The 18,329-nt window shown below is 52.0% G+C and overlaps 3 protein-coding genes across 7 annotated transcripts in view; 1 reads left to right on the forward strand and 2 right to left on the reverse strand.

Moving 5' to 3' along the window:
* Positions 1-4,186, forward strand: part of Perm1 (PPARGC1 and ESRR induced regulator, muscle 1) — a 38,537-nt gene extending 34,351 nt beyond the window's left edge. Inside the window, exons 2-4 of the mRNA XM_036179406.1 lie at positions 15-2,438; positions 3,024-3,149; positions 3,391-4,186. Of these exons, the coding sequence (XP_036035299.1) occupies positions 299-2,438; positions 3,024-3,149; positions 3,391-3,503 (2,379 nt within the window). The 5' untranslated portion in view covers positions 15-298 and the 3' untranslated portion in view covers positions 3,504-4,186. The remainder of the gene's footprint in view (positions 1-14; positions 2,439-3,023; positions 3,150-3,390) is intronic.
* Positions 4,187-4,630: 444 nt separating this feature from the next.
* On the reverse strand, positions 4,631-12,669 carry Plekhn1 (pleckstrin homology domain containing N1). 4 transcript variants are annotated; one of them, XM_036179409.1, is made up of 17 exons: positions 11,814-12,669; positions 11,622-11,721; positions 9,459-9,464; positions 8,892-9,038; positions 8,709-8,789; positions 8,556-8,628; positions 8,275-8,402; positions 8,081-8,194; positions 7,894-7,974; positions 7,220-7,295; positions 6,923-7,071; positions 6,662-6,802; positions 6,304-6,450; positions 6,012-6,152; positions 5,632-5,862; positions 5,352-5,400; positions 4,631-5,267 (listed from the first exon to the last, which is right to left on the reverse strand). In XM_036179409.1, exons 1-17 carry the CDS (start codon positions 11,894-11,896, stop codon positions 5,164-5,166), a joined length of 1,851 nt encoding a protein of 616 aa, XP_036035302.1. In that variant the 5' UTR covers positions 11,897-12,669; the 3' UTR covers positions 4,631-5,163. The 4 variants fall into 4 exon arrangements, with proteins under 4 accessions (XP_036035302.1, XP_036035304.1, XP_036035303.1 ...); XM_036179411.1 differs by lacking the exon at positions 9,459-9,464 and having other exon boundaries at positions 5,632-5,859; XM_036179410.1 differs by lacking the exon at positions 9,459-9,464.
* A 75-nt stretch (positions 12,670-12,744) lies between these two features.
* Klhl17 (kelch like family member 17) lies at positions 12,745-18,269 on the reverse strand. Of its 2 annotated transcripts, none has more exons than XM_036179408.1 (12): positions 18,052-18,269; positions 17,231-17,490; positions 17,021-17,142; positions 16,653-16,874; positions 16,066-16,182; positions 15,596-15,809; positions 15,207-15,351; positions 14,958-15,125; positions 14,481-14,569; positions 14,293-14,366; positions 13,896-14,077; positions 12,745-13,654 (listed from the first exon to the last, which is right to left on the reverse strand). In XM_036179408.1, exons 1-12 carry the CDS (start codon positions 18,150-18,152, stop codon positions 13,426-13,428), a joined length of 1,923 nt encoding a protein of 640 aa, XP_036035301.1. In that variant the 5' UTR covers positions 18,153-18,269; the 3' UTR covers positions 12,745-13,425. The 2 variants fall into 2 exon arrangements, with proteins under 2 accessions (XP_036035301.1, XP_036035300.1); XM_036179407.1 differs by having other exon boundaries at positions 16,066-16,212.
* Positions 18,270-18,329: the final 60 nt, after the last annotated feature.

Raw genomic sequence — 18,329 nt, forward strand, 5'->3', positions numbered from 1 at the left:
ATATTTCATTTTAGGACTGTGACAATGTGTCATGGTAAAGTTATTTGGAGTTGAATTGAAAATAGGGGAAACTGAAGTAGATTTCTTACTCAGAAGAATGAATTAGAAGAATCTGGAAGAAGCAGAGTCTGTCCTGTGGTTCCTCTAGATGGAAATGGACTGCCAGAGAGGTGGCAGATACTACAAGGTCAGGCAGGGTGGTAGCAGTGTGTACTACTTAGTGTATGGAGCCTGGATTTGTGAAGATCCTGCCTGGCCCAAAGTCTTGCTGTCACTCCAGCACCTCTGCTAATGTGCAATGGACAACTTCCAATATAGTGTCCAACTTAGTGATCGAGAGTGGGCTGAGTTCTCAGCCACTGCTGATGAGTGTGGCCTCTTGCAGGCTGGCCTGGCCTCTGGTGACGAGCTCTTGTCCAGTGACATTGACCAAGGGGACAGCAGTGAAAGCAGCCCCCCTGGGCCCCCACCCCTCTTCACTGGGCAGTTGGCTCCCCAGGGGAGGAGACAACAGGGCTCTGAGTTGGAGGACGTGGCTGCTCAGCAGCTGGTCAGCAGGTCTCAGTCTGAGCCTGTCCTGGCTCTGGAGGCCAGTCATCAGGTAGCCAGCACGTCCACACAGTCAGAAGCTCTACTGTTCCTCAGCCCAGACAGCGTTTGTCCTGGCCAGGCCTTGTCCTTCCAAGGGTCAGCAACTTTCAGGGACAAGATGCAGAGACTTTTGCAGGGCCCTGCTCCCAGCTCTCCTGGTGAGCCCTCTCATAGTCCTGAGTCCCCTGGCCACAATGCCATCCCTCAGAGTCCTCCTGACAACCTTGAAGCTCCACTACGAAACCCTGGTCGTAAGAAGAGGCGTTCTTTGGCCACCAAAGGGGCCAAGTGCTCTGGATCTCTGGGCTCTGCTGCTGTCCAGATGAGCTCCCCACAGCTTATGGAGACCAGGCCCAAGGAAGTTCTTATGTCTGGGACATTAATGGCAAAAGCCCAGCAGGGTAAGCCACAGTCAGACTCTGCAGGTGCTTCTGAACATGGCTCTAGTATTCCTGAACAGATGGCCAAACAAGAGTCAGACTTGGATCTGTCTACACCTGTTCTAACAACTGAACAAGATACAGACCAGATCAGAAAGACACACAGAGCTGTGCTATACATGATATCCAAACCTGTCCAGGAAGCTCCTCCAGATGTCTCCACAGCCACACCAAATGTGTTTCTCTCTACACATGCCTCCAAGTCTCAACCTTACACAGCTTTGTCTAAACCTGCCTCTAAGCCTCAGTCTGACATAACTTTGTCTACACATGTCTCAACATCTGACATGACTTTTTCCACACTTGCCTTCAAATGTCAACCCAATCAGTCTACACTTGCCTCTGATCCTGACATGGCTTTGTCTACACCTGCCTCCGTGTCTCAACTGGACAAAGCTGAGTTTGCACCTGCTTGTATACCTGGACTGCATGAGGACCTATCTGCAGTAGGCTCCGAGATCAAGTCAGAAGTTTATCCCTCTATGCCTGACCCAGTGGTCATGCTTTGTACAGATCTGCCTCATTCTGTTCCAAAGACTGAGTCTGAAGAGAGTATGTCTCTACCTGCTATGCCCCCCTTGTCCCCCATTTCCCAGGCTGAAGCTGCCATGGTGAATACAGACGTGACTGTGCCTCCTGGGGGATACTTTGAGAAGCCATTAGGGCAGCTCTCAGCAAGGTCCTCAGGATACTCCTTAGGGGAGCCTTGTCCAGGTCCTGTTCAAGTCCCCAAAAAGAAGAAAGTACGATTCTCCATGGCTGTACCCAGCCATGAGGAGTCAGGATCAGGTGAACCTACAGGTCCACCCTTCCTAACCCCAGACCGGCCCCTAGCTCCCAGGACAGTAGCAGGGAGCCATGGGGGGTCTGCAGCCTGGGATGCTGTAGCTGTTGGGCCCCGACTTCCCCAGCCTCGGATCCTCAAGCACCTGCCTCCTCCTATATCCTCTGTCTCAGCAGAGCCTGAGCCTGGAAGCTGCTATGCAGTGACTCTCCCTGAGGCCTATGAGTTCTTCTTCTGTGACACCATTGAGGAGGAAGATGAAGATGTAGAAGATGAGGCAACAGTCAGCCAAGCCTTGGATGAAGTCCAGTGGCCTGACACATGCGAGTTCTTTTTTAGGGACAGCAGAGCCCAAAGGTCAAGTTGTCAGAGGGGACACTCCACAGTCCCACCCCCGAAAGCAGAGGCTGTGGCACCTGTTCCCCCTAGAGATTTAGTGCCTATCTCCATCCCTGAGGTCTATGAACACTTCTTTACTGAGGAAGGATTTGGAAACAGACAGCCACCAGCCACCCAAATCCAACTGCAAACCTCGGAGCTCTTCAGGGAAGTAGGGCCTGAGGCATACTCCAAGCCTGTTCCAGCTACAGCAGAACATCTTAGCTTGACAATCAGAGAGGCAGGTAGGTGTTGATCAAGACCCAGCCCCATCCAGGTCCTGGGAACATACTGTCCAGGGAATTAGGACAAGAGGATATGGGAGAGGGGCAGGAAGGATTCTGATCATCTGCCTATATGTATGTGTTTGTATGTGTGCTCTTTCATGCTCTGGGATCTACATGAAGGGAAGGGTAAGTTCCTAAGCTACCCCAGGATACAGTCAAGATGGGGCAGCTCAGGCCAGACACCAGAGTTTTGGCTTTGACACTGACCATTGTCCTAAGTCCAGTCCTAGATGCCATCAGGAACTTTCCTCCAGCTCCTAGGGGGATAGGTACTAGGCACACATTCCTACTCAGTCCAGCTGATTGATATTGTGGAAAAAATATATCCTCTCCCCTCTGGAAACTATTTCACAGACCAGAGAACAGAAGACTCTAAAGGCAAATCACCCAAATTGTTCTGACTCAACTATGATACATGTTATCCAGTGTCTTAAGGAAGAGAAGTCATATGGAAGATCTAACTCAATACATTTCTCTAGGACAGATGTATTTTATATCAGGCATACCTCAGAGAAGAACATCTAATGTACTTTTCTTTCCTAGAGGAGCTACGGAGTCCACTTACTTCATTTACATTCAGCCAGAATGATATGTGCCTGGTGTTTGTTGCCTTTGCCACTTGGGCTGTGAGAACCTCTGATCTACATGCCCCGGATGCTTGGAAAACAGGTTTGGAGGTCCTGGGGACAGAGGGTGTTATACCTAGAAGCCCTAGTAGCTATAGTTATTTACCACATCTGCTGGGCCAGCAGGGATGAAGGGTACATGGGAGGTTCAGCCTCTCTTTGACCTTGTTTTTGTCATTGCTAACCTACTTCCAACATACCATCCTTTGAAGGCTGGGTTATATAGGCAGAAGGTAGTGAGAAGCCAGAGCCGGCACTCAGGATATCTTCTGTCTCTCTTACAGTCTTGCTGGCCAACATTGGCACCATCTCTGCTATCCGCTACTTCCGCCATCAGGTTGGAAGAGGGCGTAATGGTAGACCAAGACCAAGTTCCAACTCAAGCTCAAGCTGCTAGGAGCCAGGCTGGCCTGGTGAGGCATGGGGCACGGGGATGAACCCAGGTGACAAGGACAAGATCTTGCTCTTCTCTCCACCCTTTGATCCCTGACTTCTGAGGCATCTAGGAAGGAGCCAGTATCCATGGGTGCTGACTTACTTGGACTCAACCTAAGGGTCCAGCCAGTGTCTAAGACCAAGGCCATTTTCCATACCTGAGAGGGTAGAGATTCAGGATTGTGGGTGAGTGGGCCCTGAGCCAGGAGCTAGGTAATAGGGCATCAGGTTTGCAAGTAAAAACCACAGGGCACATAGCTATATTTGAATTTACATGAAGTTCTTGAGATGTACTTGTATGAAGAAATTATTTGTTGTTATCTGCAATCCAACTTAATTGGGCACCCTGCCTTTTGTCTAGTCATAAATAAAGGATAAGCAGCAGAAGAGGACTCTACAGTAAGTGTAAAAGCAAAAAGGCCCCTCTGTGTTTGGGCCAAGGGGCTACTAAGTGCCTTCAAAGCTAGAGGGAGGCAGTCCAAGAACTCTGCTCTACTGAAAGGCAGGCTTGGCTGTCAAGGGCCTCCAAGGCCCTGATCCCTAAGGCACCACAGCCACAGCTTGCCTAGGTCTGGCCTGAGTCAATGAATAGGTTCTAGGACAGTGGTTCTCAACCTTCCTAATGCTGCAACATTTTAATATAGTTCCTCATGTTGTGGTGACCCCCAACATAAAATTATTTTTGTTGCAACTTCATAACTGTAATTTTGCTACTGTTATGGATTGTAATGTAACTATTTTTGGAGCTAGAGGCTTGCCAAGGGTGTTGCAACCCACAGGTTAAGAACCACTGTTCTAGGAGATATCTCTGGGAATGGCTTCTGAGGCCCCTGCAATATGGGATCTGTGGGGCAGGGCTGGATCTTCTCCAAGAGCCCTGGACAGGATATACATAGAATTTGATAGCATCTATGGAAGGATTGTCTTCTGATACTATAGGGAGCTTGAGTGAAGCCAAGGCTGAAAGAAGTTGTGAGTGGGAAGGTAGGTGAAGGGACTGAGGTGGCACAGTGAAGACAGCATATGAAGGTCCTCAGGATGGTGGGGTACTCTGGCTGCTCAGAGGGGAACACAGGGACACAGCACCAATAAAATCTCTTTCTTGTTTATGGTGTTAGTCTTTCTGAACAGACTTACCCTATGCACCCAACAGTACTGGATCTTCCCATACTCCTCTGTTTCTTGTGATAGTTCTCAACCTACTGACCTCTGACCCTTATGTCCTGTCTTCACATGCTGAGTTTGATGACCTGACTTTTTTTTCAGTGCTCTGTATTTCATATTCATGCTGTTTCCCACTTCTAAGTAAATACCTGATCTGGCACTTTCATTCTTTCTTCCCTAGAAGCATAACCCCTGGGGATATCCAGGATCTCACGGATATCCCTCACTGGTTTGTTCCTAGGAAGAGTTTCTTCCTCTTAGTTGCTCTAGTTGCTAAAGCTGAGGAACTGGAGCCTGATGAGAGGTGTTCCTTAGAATTTTAGAGACACCCTTAACTGGCTGGGGTTAGTTAGCCCTGGTGGATTTAATGTAGGTCACAGGACTGGTATGGCTGCATACTCTTATCCAGGTTGATACTGGTTGGTTGTGTTTCTGAGAAGCAGCCCACCTGGGGCCCATTAGATCCACTGGATGAGTCCCATATCCACTGGAGTCTTCCTGAGCTGTGTCCACTTCTGGTGGGAGGGAGAGGAAATCTTGTTCCAGATAGGAGCCTCCTCATCTAGTAGGGATGTCATAGACAAGTCAAACATCAGCCTTTAGGAAATAGCACCCCTTCCCTGAAGGAGAGGAGACCCTCACTCACCTGGGGGAGGTGGCAGGGAACTGGGTGTACTTTCTCTGGTAGGGGTGACCTGGAAGCCCCAAAACACAAGTCTTAAAGCCAGCACAGGTCAGTCTCCTTGATCTGCCAGTCTCTTGCCACTTTCTTCTCTTCACCTTCCAGCTTCCTGTCCTACTGAACTGTCTCTATCCTTGGTTTCTCCTTGCCACATTTTTTGCTTTTCTCCTTGGAGTCCTAGACCCCTATACCCAACACCCCCTGATCCTGAAGCCTCCACACCAGAATGGAGGATGTGACTTACAAGCTGAGGGAAGTCTGAAGGCCGTGGCCCTCTGTTTTTGATGGAACCCCGGTGTCTCTGGGAAGCTCTGGACTGCAGGGCACCTTTCTTGGACAGCAAGTGGGAACCCAGAGGCCTAGGGGAGCTGGAGATTCCAGAGCTGGAGTCAGAGACAGGCACAGACACGGAGACTGAAGGGAACGGGCTTGACAGCTCAGGTCCGGGTGATGTCTGCATCGCACAGAGGAACTGCTGGGAAAATGTGGGTTACCTGAAGCCCTGGTCTGGGACCACTATGAAGCCTAGAAATCCCTTGCCCAGAAGCACCCTCCCTTCATAGTTTTCAGGCTTCTGACATCTCCTAATCTCACTGTAGCATATCCACCTAGTAGGACACTGACCTCATCTGGGCCTTGGAGATCTGTAATCTTGCGATGGGATGTAGCTGGTGGTGTGTAGGGATCAGCATAGAGTGGGGAGTGTGGAATATCCAAAGAGTGGTCCTGAGCCTCTGGGCCACTGTCTAGGTCGAGTGCACTCATCTACAAGAAGAAGGAGATACATAGGTTCCCTTAGTTAGATGCAACAAGAACCTTCTGTGCTCAGAAAATGAGGTCTCTGTGTGTTCCATCTAGACAAGCAAGAAAGTAGAAGCAGATAGTGGCCTAGGGTCAGAGTATGTGGTGGGCTCACCTTGGTCAGGTCCAGGTGCAGGGGCAGTGGGACAGCTGAGCCAGATACTTCCCTTCGAGCTTTGCCCCTGGGAGACTGGCTACTGCCACTGTGCCTCACTTCTATCTTCTTTTGGCCAGTGCTGGCACAGTTAGAGTTGGTCTGGTTCTGTGGACACCAAAAACCACCCAGAAAGATCTCCAGGGCTTCTTTCCCACACACTCTTCTATGAGGCTGTATGAAGGTCCCTTCAGTTCAAGTTCCCTCCCTGGCAAACTATGGTCCAGGGTTACTGTGGGCAGTGGGTCCTAGTCTCCCCAGAAGACAGAAGTCCTGTGTTTCCTTACCCCCATCCCATGTCATTCCTTTAGGTACTTACAGGTACAGGCTGGGCAGGGAAGCCTATAGTGCTTGGCACTGAGGATTCAGGGAGGGATTGGCTGGTGGGGAGCACTGGACACTCTAATTTCCAGCTAGTTCGTCCATTGGAAGAGAGTGAGCCTCGGCCTCTACCCACAACCTAAGCAGCAAAGGTAAGGTAAGTGGCTAGACCTGTCTCCTTATCTATCCCTGCTTGGACCTACCATTTTGCTCCCTAGTTTGTACCACCTGAGTTATAGGGACCTCACTGACCCCTCACCTGTGTGGGTCCATGTAGTCCTGGGAAATTCTCTGGGCCAGGCAGCAGGTGGGCCCCATCTCTATGAGAGACAGTCCGGAGGCACAGCAGCCATTGACTGTAATCCTCATAACTGGCACATACCACACGGATGGTGTTGATGAGGCAGCCTAGCACACAGACATGTAAACTAAGGTCTGGCAGGACAGGTACATTCCTTACCCCACAGAGACCCCAGCAAAGAGTTGGAGCATCCACCATACTAACCCTTAGTAGAAGCCCAATCAAACAGTGGGTAGATTCTGGGTAGGACCCTACCTTCGATGAGAAAAGAGCGGATCTCCTTTTCCTTCTCTTCTAGGTTGATGTGAATGGCACTTAGTGGAAGCTCCCCCTGTAGAGTGAGGACTAGGTATTTATCTGTGTCATCTCAGCCTGTTCCTGGCCCTGCCATCCAGAGCTGGGCTGGAAACTTAGGCCACCCTAGCACTGAGGATGACACTCTGGGAAAGGCTAGGCAGTTTTGTTCTGGGACATCTCCACTTTACTTCCTGTTGGTTTTTCTCTAGCCAATGCCAGTTGTAGACAGATGCTTATAGGGATTAGTCCTTGTCAGGGAAGCTCCCTTGGTATATTTTTAAGTGACTGTGAGTACACACCAGTATCATGCTCTGGTTCCCCCCCACACAGAGACATGATGCATGGAAGGTGCTCAGAGACAAGGGGAAGCATGCACCAGGGATTCCAAGAAGTAGCCTATTCCATTCCACCCACTCCAGGGTTAGTGATGTCCCTCCAGGATGAGAGGAGTTGTAGAGGGTGGAGACTCCTCTTCTATGCCAGAGCAGAGACCAGATTGACCGGGGCAGTGGGGCCAGATGGGTGGAGCCCTGTGCTCTGTCCCAACAAGCCCTGAAATACAGGTTTCTGAGTCTCCACTCCCACCCCACAAAGGACACCTTCCAGGACAGGTATGTGTGGAGAAGGCCAACCTTAAAGCTGAGCCCATCTGGTTCCTCAGAGAAGATGGCCAGAGATGCTGGGTATAGTACCAGAATCCGGTCCCACTGCTCCTGTAAGGGGTTAAAGGATAGAGTGGGGTTGGGCACCTAGAGTCCAGCCTTACCTGCTCCTGTATCCTTCCCTATCTCATTGCACTTCACATCTTTTCCCACCCACCTGAGAGGGCAGATGTTGCAGCTTGACCCTTGAGGCACAGATTGCACTGCCCATGGATTCCCACCTGGATGCTCTCCATAGCCGTGTCCAGGGGAGTTCGTTCCCCAGGGGACCCTGGAGAGGAGGAAGGAGTAGGTCAAAGTCAGGCCAGATAGTCTGGATAGGGGAAAGGCTTGCAGGTTCCTGCTACTGACCTGTGGGGGCGCTGAGTGGCAGCGTTGCAGACCCCCCAAGAGAGCCATTTGCTTCTCCAGGTGGTAAATCCAGTGACTGAGCTCAGCTTCACTGTGGCAGAGAACAAGGAGCGGGGCAGGCAGTGGGCCTGGGGGCAGAAGAGTCAAGTGGGCTAGGGGAAAAGCTTAGAGCTCCCAGAAACCCACAGGAAAGTCTCCTCTCCAAGGGCTCAAAGTAGACCTCCAAGGCCAGGTCCAGGGGTTCTGGTCCAGTGGTGGCCAGGCCAGCACTCTCCACACACCTGTAATCTGAAAGCCATGCTCTCTGGATCCATCAATTGTGCAGATGCTCAATTCTGTCAGTGGTAGCAGCCCCTGCCAGAGGAAAGTATAGGAAGAGCTGCAGGGACTCCTAGGGAACAGAGTCCCTCCCTCCCTCTGTCTATACCACTCACTTGGAATGTAAGTCCTTCAGAACCATGGGCTTGGAAGTACAGGTGGGAGGGGAACAGCTCTAGATAGCAGTCACTGATGTCCTAGGAGAGAGCAGGGCCACTAGTCTCAGAGGCTGGGGGAACAGCCCCGGAATAGCACGGATATTGGTCCCCAAGTATTCCCTAACCTGTTGTGGCTCCTACCTGGCTGTTCTGGAACCGCAGCTGGACCTTGGAATAGTGCACAACTTTTCCTAGGTTCCTCACAGGTGTCCTCCGCCACCCCTTTTTGAATACACTCAGAAATGGCTGTTCCAGATTTTCTGGCTGATTTTCTGGGCCTGGGATGTCCTGGAGGAGCAGGGCTCAGGAGAGGGACCAGATAGGGCCAGATCCCCAGGCAATATACACATAGTTGCTGCATACAGTTCTGATCTGTCCATGCACGGTCACAGAATACATTCATCAAGAACATACATATACATGCATACCTCACACACACCTAAGCCTCTTCACATGAAAAGTGGAATATGTATACACCATACATATACATATGACTCCTCACAGTCAGAGCTATCTGCTCTGTGGTGCAGACTGAGGTTGGTACATAGTGGGTTCAATCCTTATCTTCATTACCTCCTATGCTATGCAACTTGGCTTTGGTCATTCAACATCCCAGATTTGTCAAAGAGTTCTGAGGTATATTATGAGGGTGAGATAATGCTCAAAGCCTTCTCAAGTGTCCAGTGGCAGCTGGCATTGGTTTCTTACCTGGTTCTGTGAGAAACAAACAAACCAGAGTTCTAGCTTGTAATATTTGCTAATTTCTTTGGTGTAAATATTCCCAACACTGCCCAAATTGAGTTACCAACATGTTGTCTGTGAACTTGGAAAGAGAAACTAGTCAGCTTTTGTGAGTCTATGCTGATGCCCCAGCTTACAATGTACACAGTACCTATCTTACAGTAGAAGGTAAAGCATTAGCAGTAGCCTGAGGAATTATTATGACTGAACTTGGGGCCCAGTCCTCTCCTCCCTTTTTCCATTATATAAGGCACATACGTGTCTGACCTTTGCATGTGTAATTCTCTGCTGTGACCACTCAACCTTAACTCCTCATTTCACCCCCTTCAGGGCTTTGCTCAGATTTTACCTTCTTTCTGGATGCCCTAAATTTCAGCCTTGGATTTCATTTAGTCTGGCTTATTTTATCTTCTCTTGTATGTCTTGACTTTGACATAGGAATGGAAGGAAGAAGGTGAGAACAGGAGTCGTAGTGTATTTTGTTTACTGCTGATTCCACATAGCCTAGGACATGACCTGGGATACAAGGGGAGAGGTAGACTCAACATCTACACAATTCTTAGCCAGTCTTGGAAGAGTCCTCTATATCATATTAGAGATCAGGTAGGAATGTGTAATGATAGCCTGGAGTAAGCTATGAGACACAGGCTTAGGAGAGGGATTATGTTTCCTTTGGGAGCTGCCCAGGACCACCTGCAAGGGCTGCTGTGCACTGGCAAAGTTGAACTACTTCTAGTGCAGGCCTAGGAATGTGAATAGATACAAACAACTTCCATCCTTACTGACTCTGGGTGGGGCCTCCTGCACCTACATCCACTGTGGAAACTGATGTTGTATGACAGTGAAAAATAGGCCATGAACAGGAAGGGCTATGAAGCTGGTCCTGGTGCCCAAACAGCCTTGGAGTTCTGTTCCCATGAGTGCTTAGCTTGGAGCTGTGGCAGGGTCAGTTCTAGCTCAGGTGCAGAATCTACCTAGAGTCCATAGCCTAGATACAGTGCACAGAAGGACTGGTTCCATGCCTGGCCTGGATCCCTCCCCCTTAGTCCACTTCCTAAGAATCATGTTTTGCCCTTTTCAGTTCTGGCTAGGGTCAACTACCCAAGAACTTTGGGACTCTCTCCCAGAATTATGTCCTGGGCCTGACTAGAGGGAGTCAGGGTCTGAGATGTGGCCACAGGGAGGGATGCTACCCTTGGTCACTTCAGGCTCCATCTCTCTACCTCTTTGAGGCAGCAAGGTTTCTGAAAGTGATATCTACCTGCAGAGAGCCCTGGGACCTCAGAGACCAGGAGAGGCTATGATACAATTTTTCCTAGCTTCCTAGGAGGCTGTGAGAAATATATACTTTGGGAGTTTATATCAGCTGCAGCACCCAAGAATACAGGATGGGAGCTTTACCCCAGCCCTGGTAGAGGCTGCACATATAACAGAGCCTGGTCTACTGGGGTGGGTGTGGTTCTCCAAGAACAGCACAGTAGGAGGTGTTCCTGTCAGACCTGCAGCCCAGGCTCCTCCCAAGTATTGCCAGAGAGTTAGGAAAAGGGGAGGGGAAAGGTATCTTTTGTCTCAGCTAGCCATTAGACCCACAGAATGGTTAGCCCTCTGATATCTCATGACAATAGGTCTATAGGGACTCTGTAGCTAACTTCTTGCTGAGTGGGGATTGGGCGCCTGCCTATATGGCAACATGGTAGCTGTGGGCTGCAGATAACCAGAAACAGCTGAGAGTGGGTAACACGTGGGGACTGAGGCCTTCAGTATGCTATTTGCCAGGAGCTCCCCCCCCCCCAACACACACACACACACACAGTTGTTGGGGTAGTGGAAGTTGAGGGTGGCCACTGTCTCCTTGGATGTGTAACAGACCGGGCAGGCTGGTCTTGGTTTCACTCTCAGCCTAGACTTTTGGTGAGCTCCCCAGGGAGGGGCAGTGTCAACTTCCTCATCTTGTTTTGTATTTGAATCCCTTCAAGCTGGCCAGGGATGACCCTGAGCTGCTGGAAGATGCCATTCCCACATTATCACTCACACTGTGGCATACACAATCATACAAGAGAAGCACAAAATTGTACTCAGACTCTAGGCCCAGTGCCACACCACTCCAGCCAGACACACCCCTCCGCTCACCGTCCCAGGGATGTAGTGGAAGATCTTGTTAGCTGCGGTGTCCCCATCAGGCCTAGCCTCGGTGCCAAACAGGCCAGCCAGCTTCCTGGCGCTGTCCTCTCTGGGAACAAGGGAAACCGGAGGCTCAAGGCCTGGCACAGGTAGCAGGTCCAGGGAGACCCTGTTCCCTTGAGGCCAGGCCACACCCCTCACCTGTTTCCCTTGAGCGAGGGCTTTCTGGAAAAGGAGGCCCGTAGCCTCCTGGGGGTCTGAGGCACGCAGTGGCTGTTCCCCATGGATGGCAGCTGCTAGCTTGGGCTGGGTAGATCGACAGGTCTGGGTCCTTGGCCCGTCTGCTACCACCTCCCGCCAGTGGGCGTGGCCATAAGACGTCCTGCCCCTACCCTGGGGCTGGAGGAGTCTTCTCTCTGGGCCGGGATTGGCCCCTTTCTGAGGGAAACCTTCCAGTGAGGGCCCAGGTTTTCTAGGCCCTAGACAGGCAGATTAGGGTAGGGCAGACATTTCCTGATTGAACCAGGACCCTAACTTCAGCAGTCTGTAGGACCTGGTCTGTATACACTCTGTCAACCTGTGTTCAGACTGTAAGTGCTTGGATGATGGAATTCTATGAGCATAGGGATCCTTCCTCCCATTTGCCCCTCCCCTGCCAGGGCACACACATCCTGTTTCCACATGAATCCCAGCTGGTCTGAGTCACTGATGACTGTAGGGGGAGTGTGCTCACTGTCAGTGACTCAAGAAGTGCAACACCATATAAAGGGAGGCCAGAACCTTCTCCCAGCTTCTCTCCTGCGGGGGGCTAACCTCCACCCAGACCCAAGTCAGCAGGAAGATGCCAGATGCCTCCCAGGTTCCTAAGATAGTAATGATAAAATAGGGGGCCTATCTTTCTCATGCACTCCATAGCCCCAGACCACAGGAGCCTCAGGACTAGGGTAACAGCCAGTCTCTGTTGGTCAACAGATACACCAGTCTCTGTTCCATTTGGATACAAAAGTGCTATTTTGAAGCCCCAGGCATTAATGTAGCATCTGAGTCTGGCTGCACACTGTTGTCCAGACAGGAGTCAAAGGTGAGCTGTAGGCCCACAAGCAGAGGGTACAAAAGGGGCCGGAGATGTACATTCAGCCTCAGGCCCATGGAGCCCAAGAAACATGTTTATTGTTCAAGTTGGCTCATATTGCTGTGTAGGATCTAAGTGCATGTTGTGTGCCCAGCTCCATAGAAGATTCAGAAATGTATCCACAAGACATAGGAAAGAATGTGCTTTGTTCCCTTCGGGAACAGTGCCTGTTAGAGACAGATAAGTGCTATGTGCAAAGCGCTGGCTAGGGGCTGCATCTTCTTAGTACGCCCTTGCCTCTTCTCCTGTGGTTACAGTTGCTCTGCCCCCTACTGTTTGCAAAGCCCAGCTGTGTTGTTCATCCTCCTTCAGTGGGTGTCTACCCCCAGCATTCCCTGATGCTCCATGAAGGGAGCCAGGCAAGAGGACACTCTGAAGGGCTCTTTGGTCCCCTACATGCAGGAGAGCTGACACTTGAGAGTAAATGTGTGAACTGGTAGCTGCAGCACTTCTCATCCATCAATAAATAGTGAATCAATAAATAAGTGAGTAAACAAACAGCACACAAATAAATGAACCAAGACAAATGAATACAGAGACCAAGACAGAAAGAACAAGAAATCCCTGGTGGGGTATGTGATCTGCCCTAACACTTGGTGGAAGAGACAGAGGTGAAAGGGTCACCCCATAGGGTTTAAGGCATGTGGGAGGCTGCAGGGCCTCTGTGCAATCTGACATGTGTCAGAGGCTGGTAGAGGACACAGACAGCGTGGGTGAGGAAGGTGGTGGGAAGTTGAGCAGCTCCAGCACTGCCACACCCACACTGCTGCGTCTCGTGAACATGCAGGATGCTGCCACCCACTTGTTGGTCCTTGGGTTGTACTTCTCTATGGAGTTGAGGCTGGAGCTGCCATCATTGCCCCCCACAGCGTAGAGCCAGCCGTCCATGGCCACCAGGTCATGTGTGCTCCTGGGGGTTGGGTAGGCAAGAGTAAGCCCAAGGGGCAAGTCAAGAGACAAGTCAAATGAGTGGGGCACAGGAGGAAGAACCACAGGGACAGGGCTAGGAAAGGAGCCCCAGGTGCCCAGGAGGAACCCAAGGACCTGCTGCACTGCTGAGGTGCTGTGTATATAACCCCTGGAGCAAGGCTCCTGGAGTAAACCAGATGTAGTGGCAGAACCACTCACCACCCACCCCTGGCCTTATACACCTGCGGATATTCATGGGTGCCACACTCTCCCAGGCACCAGCCTTGGTGCTATATCTCTCCACTGAGTTGAGGCAGCTTGTGCCATCGTTGCCCCCTGCCACATACAGGGCACCCTCCAGCACTGCTACTCCTGCTGAGCTGCGTCGGCTCAGCATAGAGGCCACGGGAGTCCATGAATTCACCTGTAGAGACAAGGGAACAGGCTGGAAGGCAGACCCAACAAAGCACCCACCCCTGCCACAACATACACTCTACACTTGGCTGGGTATCTGGGGGTCAGGGGTGGGATATAGAAAGCAGACCCCTTGGATAGCACAGGCGGCCAAAAGATGGGATTATGCCCCCACTCCACCCAGCATTTGAGAGGAGGAAATTGTGATAGGGGTGCGTTATGCACCTGGGGCTCGTACTTCTCCACGGTGGCCAGGTGTGATGAGCTGTCATAACCACCCACGGCGTACAGGTTCCCATCTGTGGGAAGGCAATAGACCCACAGAGCTCCTACAGGGTGTAGGGGCTTTGGAGTAGGTGGAAAGTGGGTAGGCATGAAAGCAGGTACCACAGGAAGCAGGTCCTGTCACCCACCAAGTGTGGCCACACGCACATATCGCCTCCGGGTGCTCATGGCAGCAATAGATGTCCATGTTCCTGTCAGTGGGTCATATCGTTCAGCACTGTGGGCACCAGAATGATACTGATGTTCATTTACAACAGTCAAGTGACCCTTTCCCAGGACCTGCCCCCCCAACCCAAGGCAAGGCTGTGGTTGAAATCCTGTGCTAGGCATCACAGACTATAAATAGATAGCAAGGTGTACTGGGTGGGCACAGGCTACTGGCTGCTTGAACTGGAGGGAGGGACCCAGAGAGAAAAAGGAGCAGAATGGTACCAAGGCCCCACTGATGCTGTGGCCTGAGGTGAATAGGCCTTGGGGACCTGGTATCCTGGATTAGGCAGGACCTCATTCTCTTGGCCAGATGTGACTTCACAGTAAAGCCAGCCTCATATGCTGCTGCTGAGCCAACCCTGCAAGGCCACTGGGGCCCTAACCCAAACTACTACCTGTTGAGGCAGGAAGCCCCATCATAGCCGCCGGCTGCATACAGAAGCCCATGCAGGGCAGCTACACCCAGGCAGCTTCGCCTTGTGCCCATGGACACCTCGGGCTGCCAGGTATTTGTCACAGGGTCATAGGACTCCACCGTTGCCAGGTCTGAGGTTCCATCATAGCTAGAAGAGTCCATTACTGATCAAGGATGGCCTCGCAGGCATATGACAAACCCTTGACCCATGTCCAGCTCCTATGCTTACCCGCCCACAGCATACAGTCGGTTCCCAATAGCAGCAACTCCTACACGGGCCCGACGTGTGGACATGGAGGCCACCACGTGCCAGCGGTCAGTTCGAGTGTCATACGCTTCACAGTCTCCATGGATGGCAAACAGGCTCCCACCACCTGGGAGGTGGGTGACAAAGTAAGTATAGGGGTTCAGAAAGGAAGGGCAGGAGCCTCCAGTGCAACCCAAGTGCAAAGACATGAAGGCTCCAGGGGTGGGAAGAGATGGGGACTGGGTCATCCTGGTAGACCCCATACAATAGCGTCTTTGAAATACACAGGTCATAAGTGTAATGGACTTTGTATTCTGAGTTTGGGTAGATGGCCTAGGGCAAGAATGGGAAGGAGAAGGGGTTCGGCATACCAACAGCAAAGAGCACAGGACCAGCACCCTCACAGCGACGGGGTCTTGTGCGGCTAGTACCCAGAACACCCCTCTGCTCAGGCAGCAGGTGGAACTTAAGAGCCTCAATGAGCAGATCCTTGCAGTCAGGATGATGCCTCACAAGGCTTTCAGCATCGACGTGGCCCAATAGGAAGTCTCGGCTCAGCAGAGGCAGCCGTACACACTTCATCAGCTAGGGCAGGAGGTGCCAGGTAAGACAAGACCCTAGGGGATACTTGTCCCAGGGCTAAGACCCACTCAGGTGCCTATAGCACTTGTATGATTAGTTCTTTTTTTTTTTTTGGTATGATTAGTTCTTGAGACAGGCACCTATATCACCCCAAAATGTTCCTGAATGGAAGATGCTAAGGACTCCAAGAAGTATGATTACATCTTAGCCCCCTGCATTCCCTCCAAGATACCATGGGAGCTCCAGGACCTGGCCTCACCCTTGGTACATGCTGCCTCCGAGTGTCTACATCATGTTTGACCCAGCTCAGGACTGCACGATAGACATCTTCCTCTGAGGGCACGTTCAGGCTATCACTAGAGACCAATTCCAGTACCTGGGGGTGAGAGGTCCTCATACCTGACATCTGGGTAGGGGAGGGCCCAGAAAACCATGAAGGTGTCTGAGAGTATCAGATAGAGGGCATGTGCAAACACACATACTTAATGTTCTTAGAGCAAAAGACCAAGCAGAGTCATGCACAGATTTTTGGTTCCAGTAATGGTGGTGATGGATAGAGGAGAGAGGGGTGTCCTAGGCTCTGAGTAGCCTTAGGTACATGGAATCAGGGACCAGGGAATCATGGTCCTGGAGGGTGGTAAAGACAGGAATCTAAAGCAAATGATTGGGTGGAGTCAGAAGATGTGGAAAGGTTGGGGAGATGGGCAGGGAATGGAACATAGGGTGAAACTTGCACCAGAAACTTGAGAATGAGGATTTCAGAACACTGGCTGCTAGGATCTGGGCTGGGGCAATGTAGGGTATGGGCTGGGCCCAAACTGGCATGTTACCTGCTTCAGTGGTTACCTGCTTCAGTGGCAACAGCATGAACTCCTCAGTCTTGGCCACATCCACGAAGTGCTGCAGCACATACCTGTGTGCTGCCTTGAGCAGGTCACTGCATGAATGTGTGTCTGCAAATCCTCGGATACCCAGGCAGTTGGAAGGGTCAAGCTGGCTCAGGAGGAACTTGCAGCAGGCATCTCGGACACCATTCAACTGTAGGAGGCTGGCAGCTGGGAGTAGAGTCTGGGACACGAAGATGGGTGAGGCAGGAGGGGGCCAGAGGAGCACAGAGTAACTGGAGATTGAGGAGAGGCATGGGGAGGCCAGGCTACACAGATCTAGGGCTAGAGACCCCAGAGGCGTATGGGTGTGGGAATGGCATGCCTCACCTGAACGTTGCCCTCGCCCACCACGATCTCAGCTGTGTATGCAAACTGCACCAGTTGGTCTAAGGCCTGCGGGTCAATGTCATGCAGCGTCACATGTGTCTGTCGGCTCTCACTCATCTCATCTGTGAGGACAGTGGGTCAGGCAGCCTGCCCTGGGAGATGTACAGAGAGCCCCCTAAGGCTGCCCAGACTGAGGTATGTGGTACTTGCTTGTGAACATAGCGTGGAAGTAGGGGCTGCAGGAGGCCAACACCACCTTATGAGCACGGATCTCCTTGGCTGCCACATGCAGGACGATGTCACACAGGAGGCCACGCTGCCGCATGCGGCTCATAGCCACAAAAGCGTCATGGTAGTGCCGCTTCGAGTTGTGTGCAACACTGTGACCCTCTCTGCTCAGCAGTTGCATTGCACCTTCCATGGGGGCAGCAGGCCGGGCCTGCCTGGGACGAGCTCGCTCTGCCTCAGGGCTGCAGGCCGCAGAGCTAGGTCAGTGTTTATAGTAGGGAACCACTCATCCACCCTTAAGAACCCTGGGCACAGCCAAGGCAGCTGCAGTCTATCCTGAGCAGTTCAGTCACCCAGGGCCAATAGCCCTTCAAGGGCCATCCTGTCACTCATTGACACTTTCCAGAGCTCAGGTTCTCGCTCCTGTCAAGGAACCTCCCTAGAGCCAGTGCAGATTCTTTCCTAAACCTAAGCCTGCTCCCAACTGGGGCTTGCCCCCTTCCTCTGCTCACTACCTCTCCCAGGGCTCCATGCTCCTCTTCTAGTGCCTCGGGAGAAGAGGGATTTCCCAGAGAGCAGCTGTCCTCAGCACTCATTGTGAGCGCAGTAGGCGCTGGAGAGTAGTTGGCCAACGCTATCCCTCTGAAGTGAATCCCCGGGTCCCACTCACCTCACCCGGCCCTGGGTGCAGCCCCTTCGGCCCCATTCTGCAGATCTGTCCAAGTACAGCCGGAGCACCAAAGGGACCCTGCACCACTGCTTGCTGGTTGCCATCCCTCCCTCCAACCCTCCACCCCACTCACGCAGGAGGCTGGGGCGGCGGGGGCGCCTCAGGCCCGGGCCCCGGGCTGCTGTGCTCTGGACTCTGCGTCCTGCCAGCAGGCCGCTCCCCACGGGGCTGCATAACTTTAGCAGCCAAACCCGCGGCGGACCGCGGAACGCAGTGTGACCGATTCGGACAGGAGGATGACTGCTTGGCTGCAGCGTCCACTCCGGCGCCGGCCCGACTCCGCAGCCCCTGTTTCTCGGCGCCGCCCGCCCTGCTTCAAACAAGGTTGCAGGACCTGCCCCACCCCCCAAA

This window comes from Onychomys torridus, chromosome 2 (genome assembly GCF_903995425.1).
Source record: "Onychomys torridus chromosome 2, mOncTor1.1, whole genome shotgun sequence".
NCBI lineage: Eukaryota > Metazoa > Chordata > Mammalia > Rodentia > Cricetidae > Onychomys > Onychomys torridus.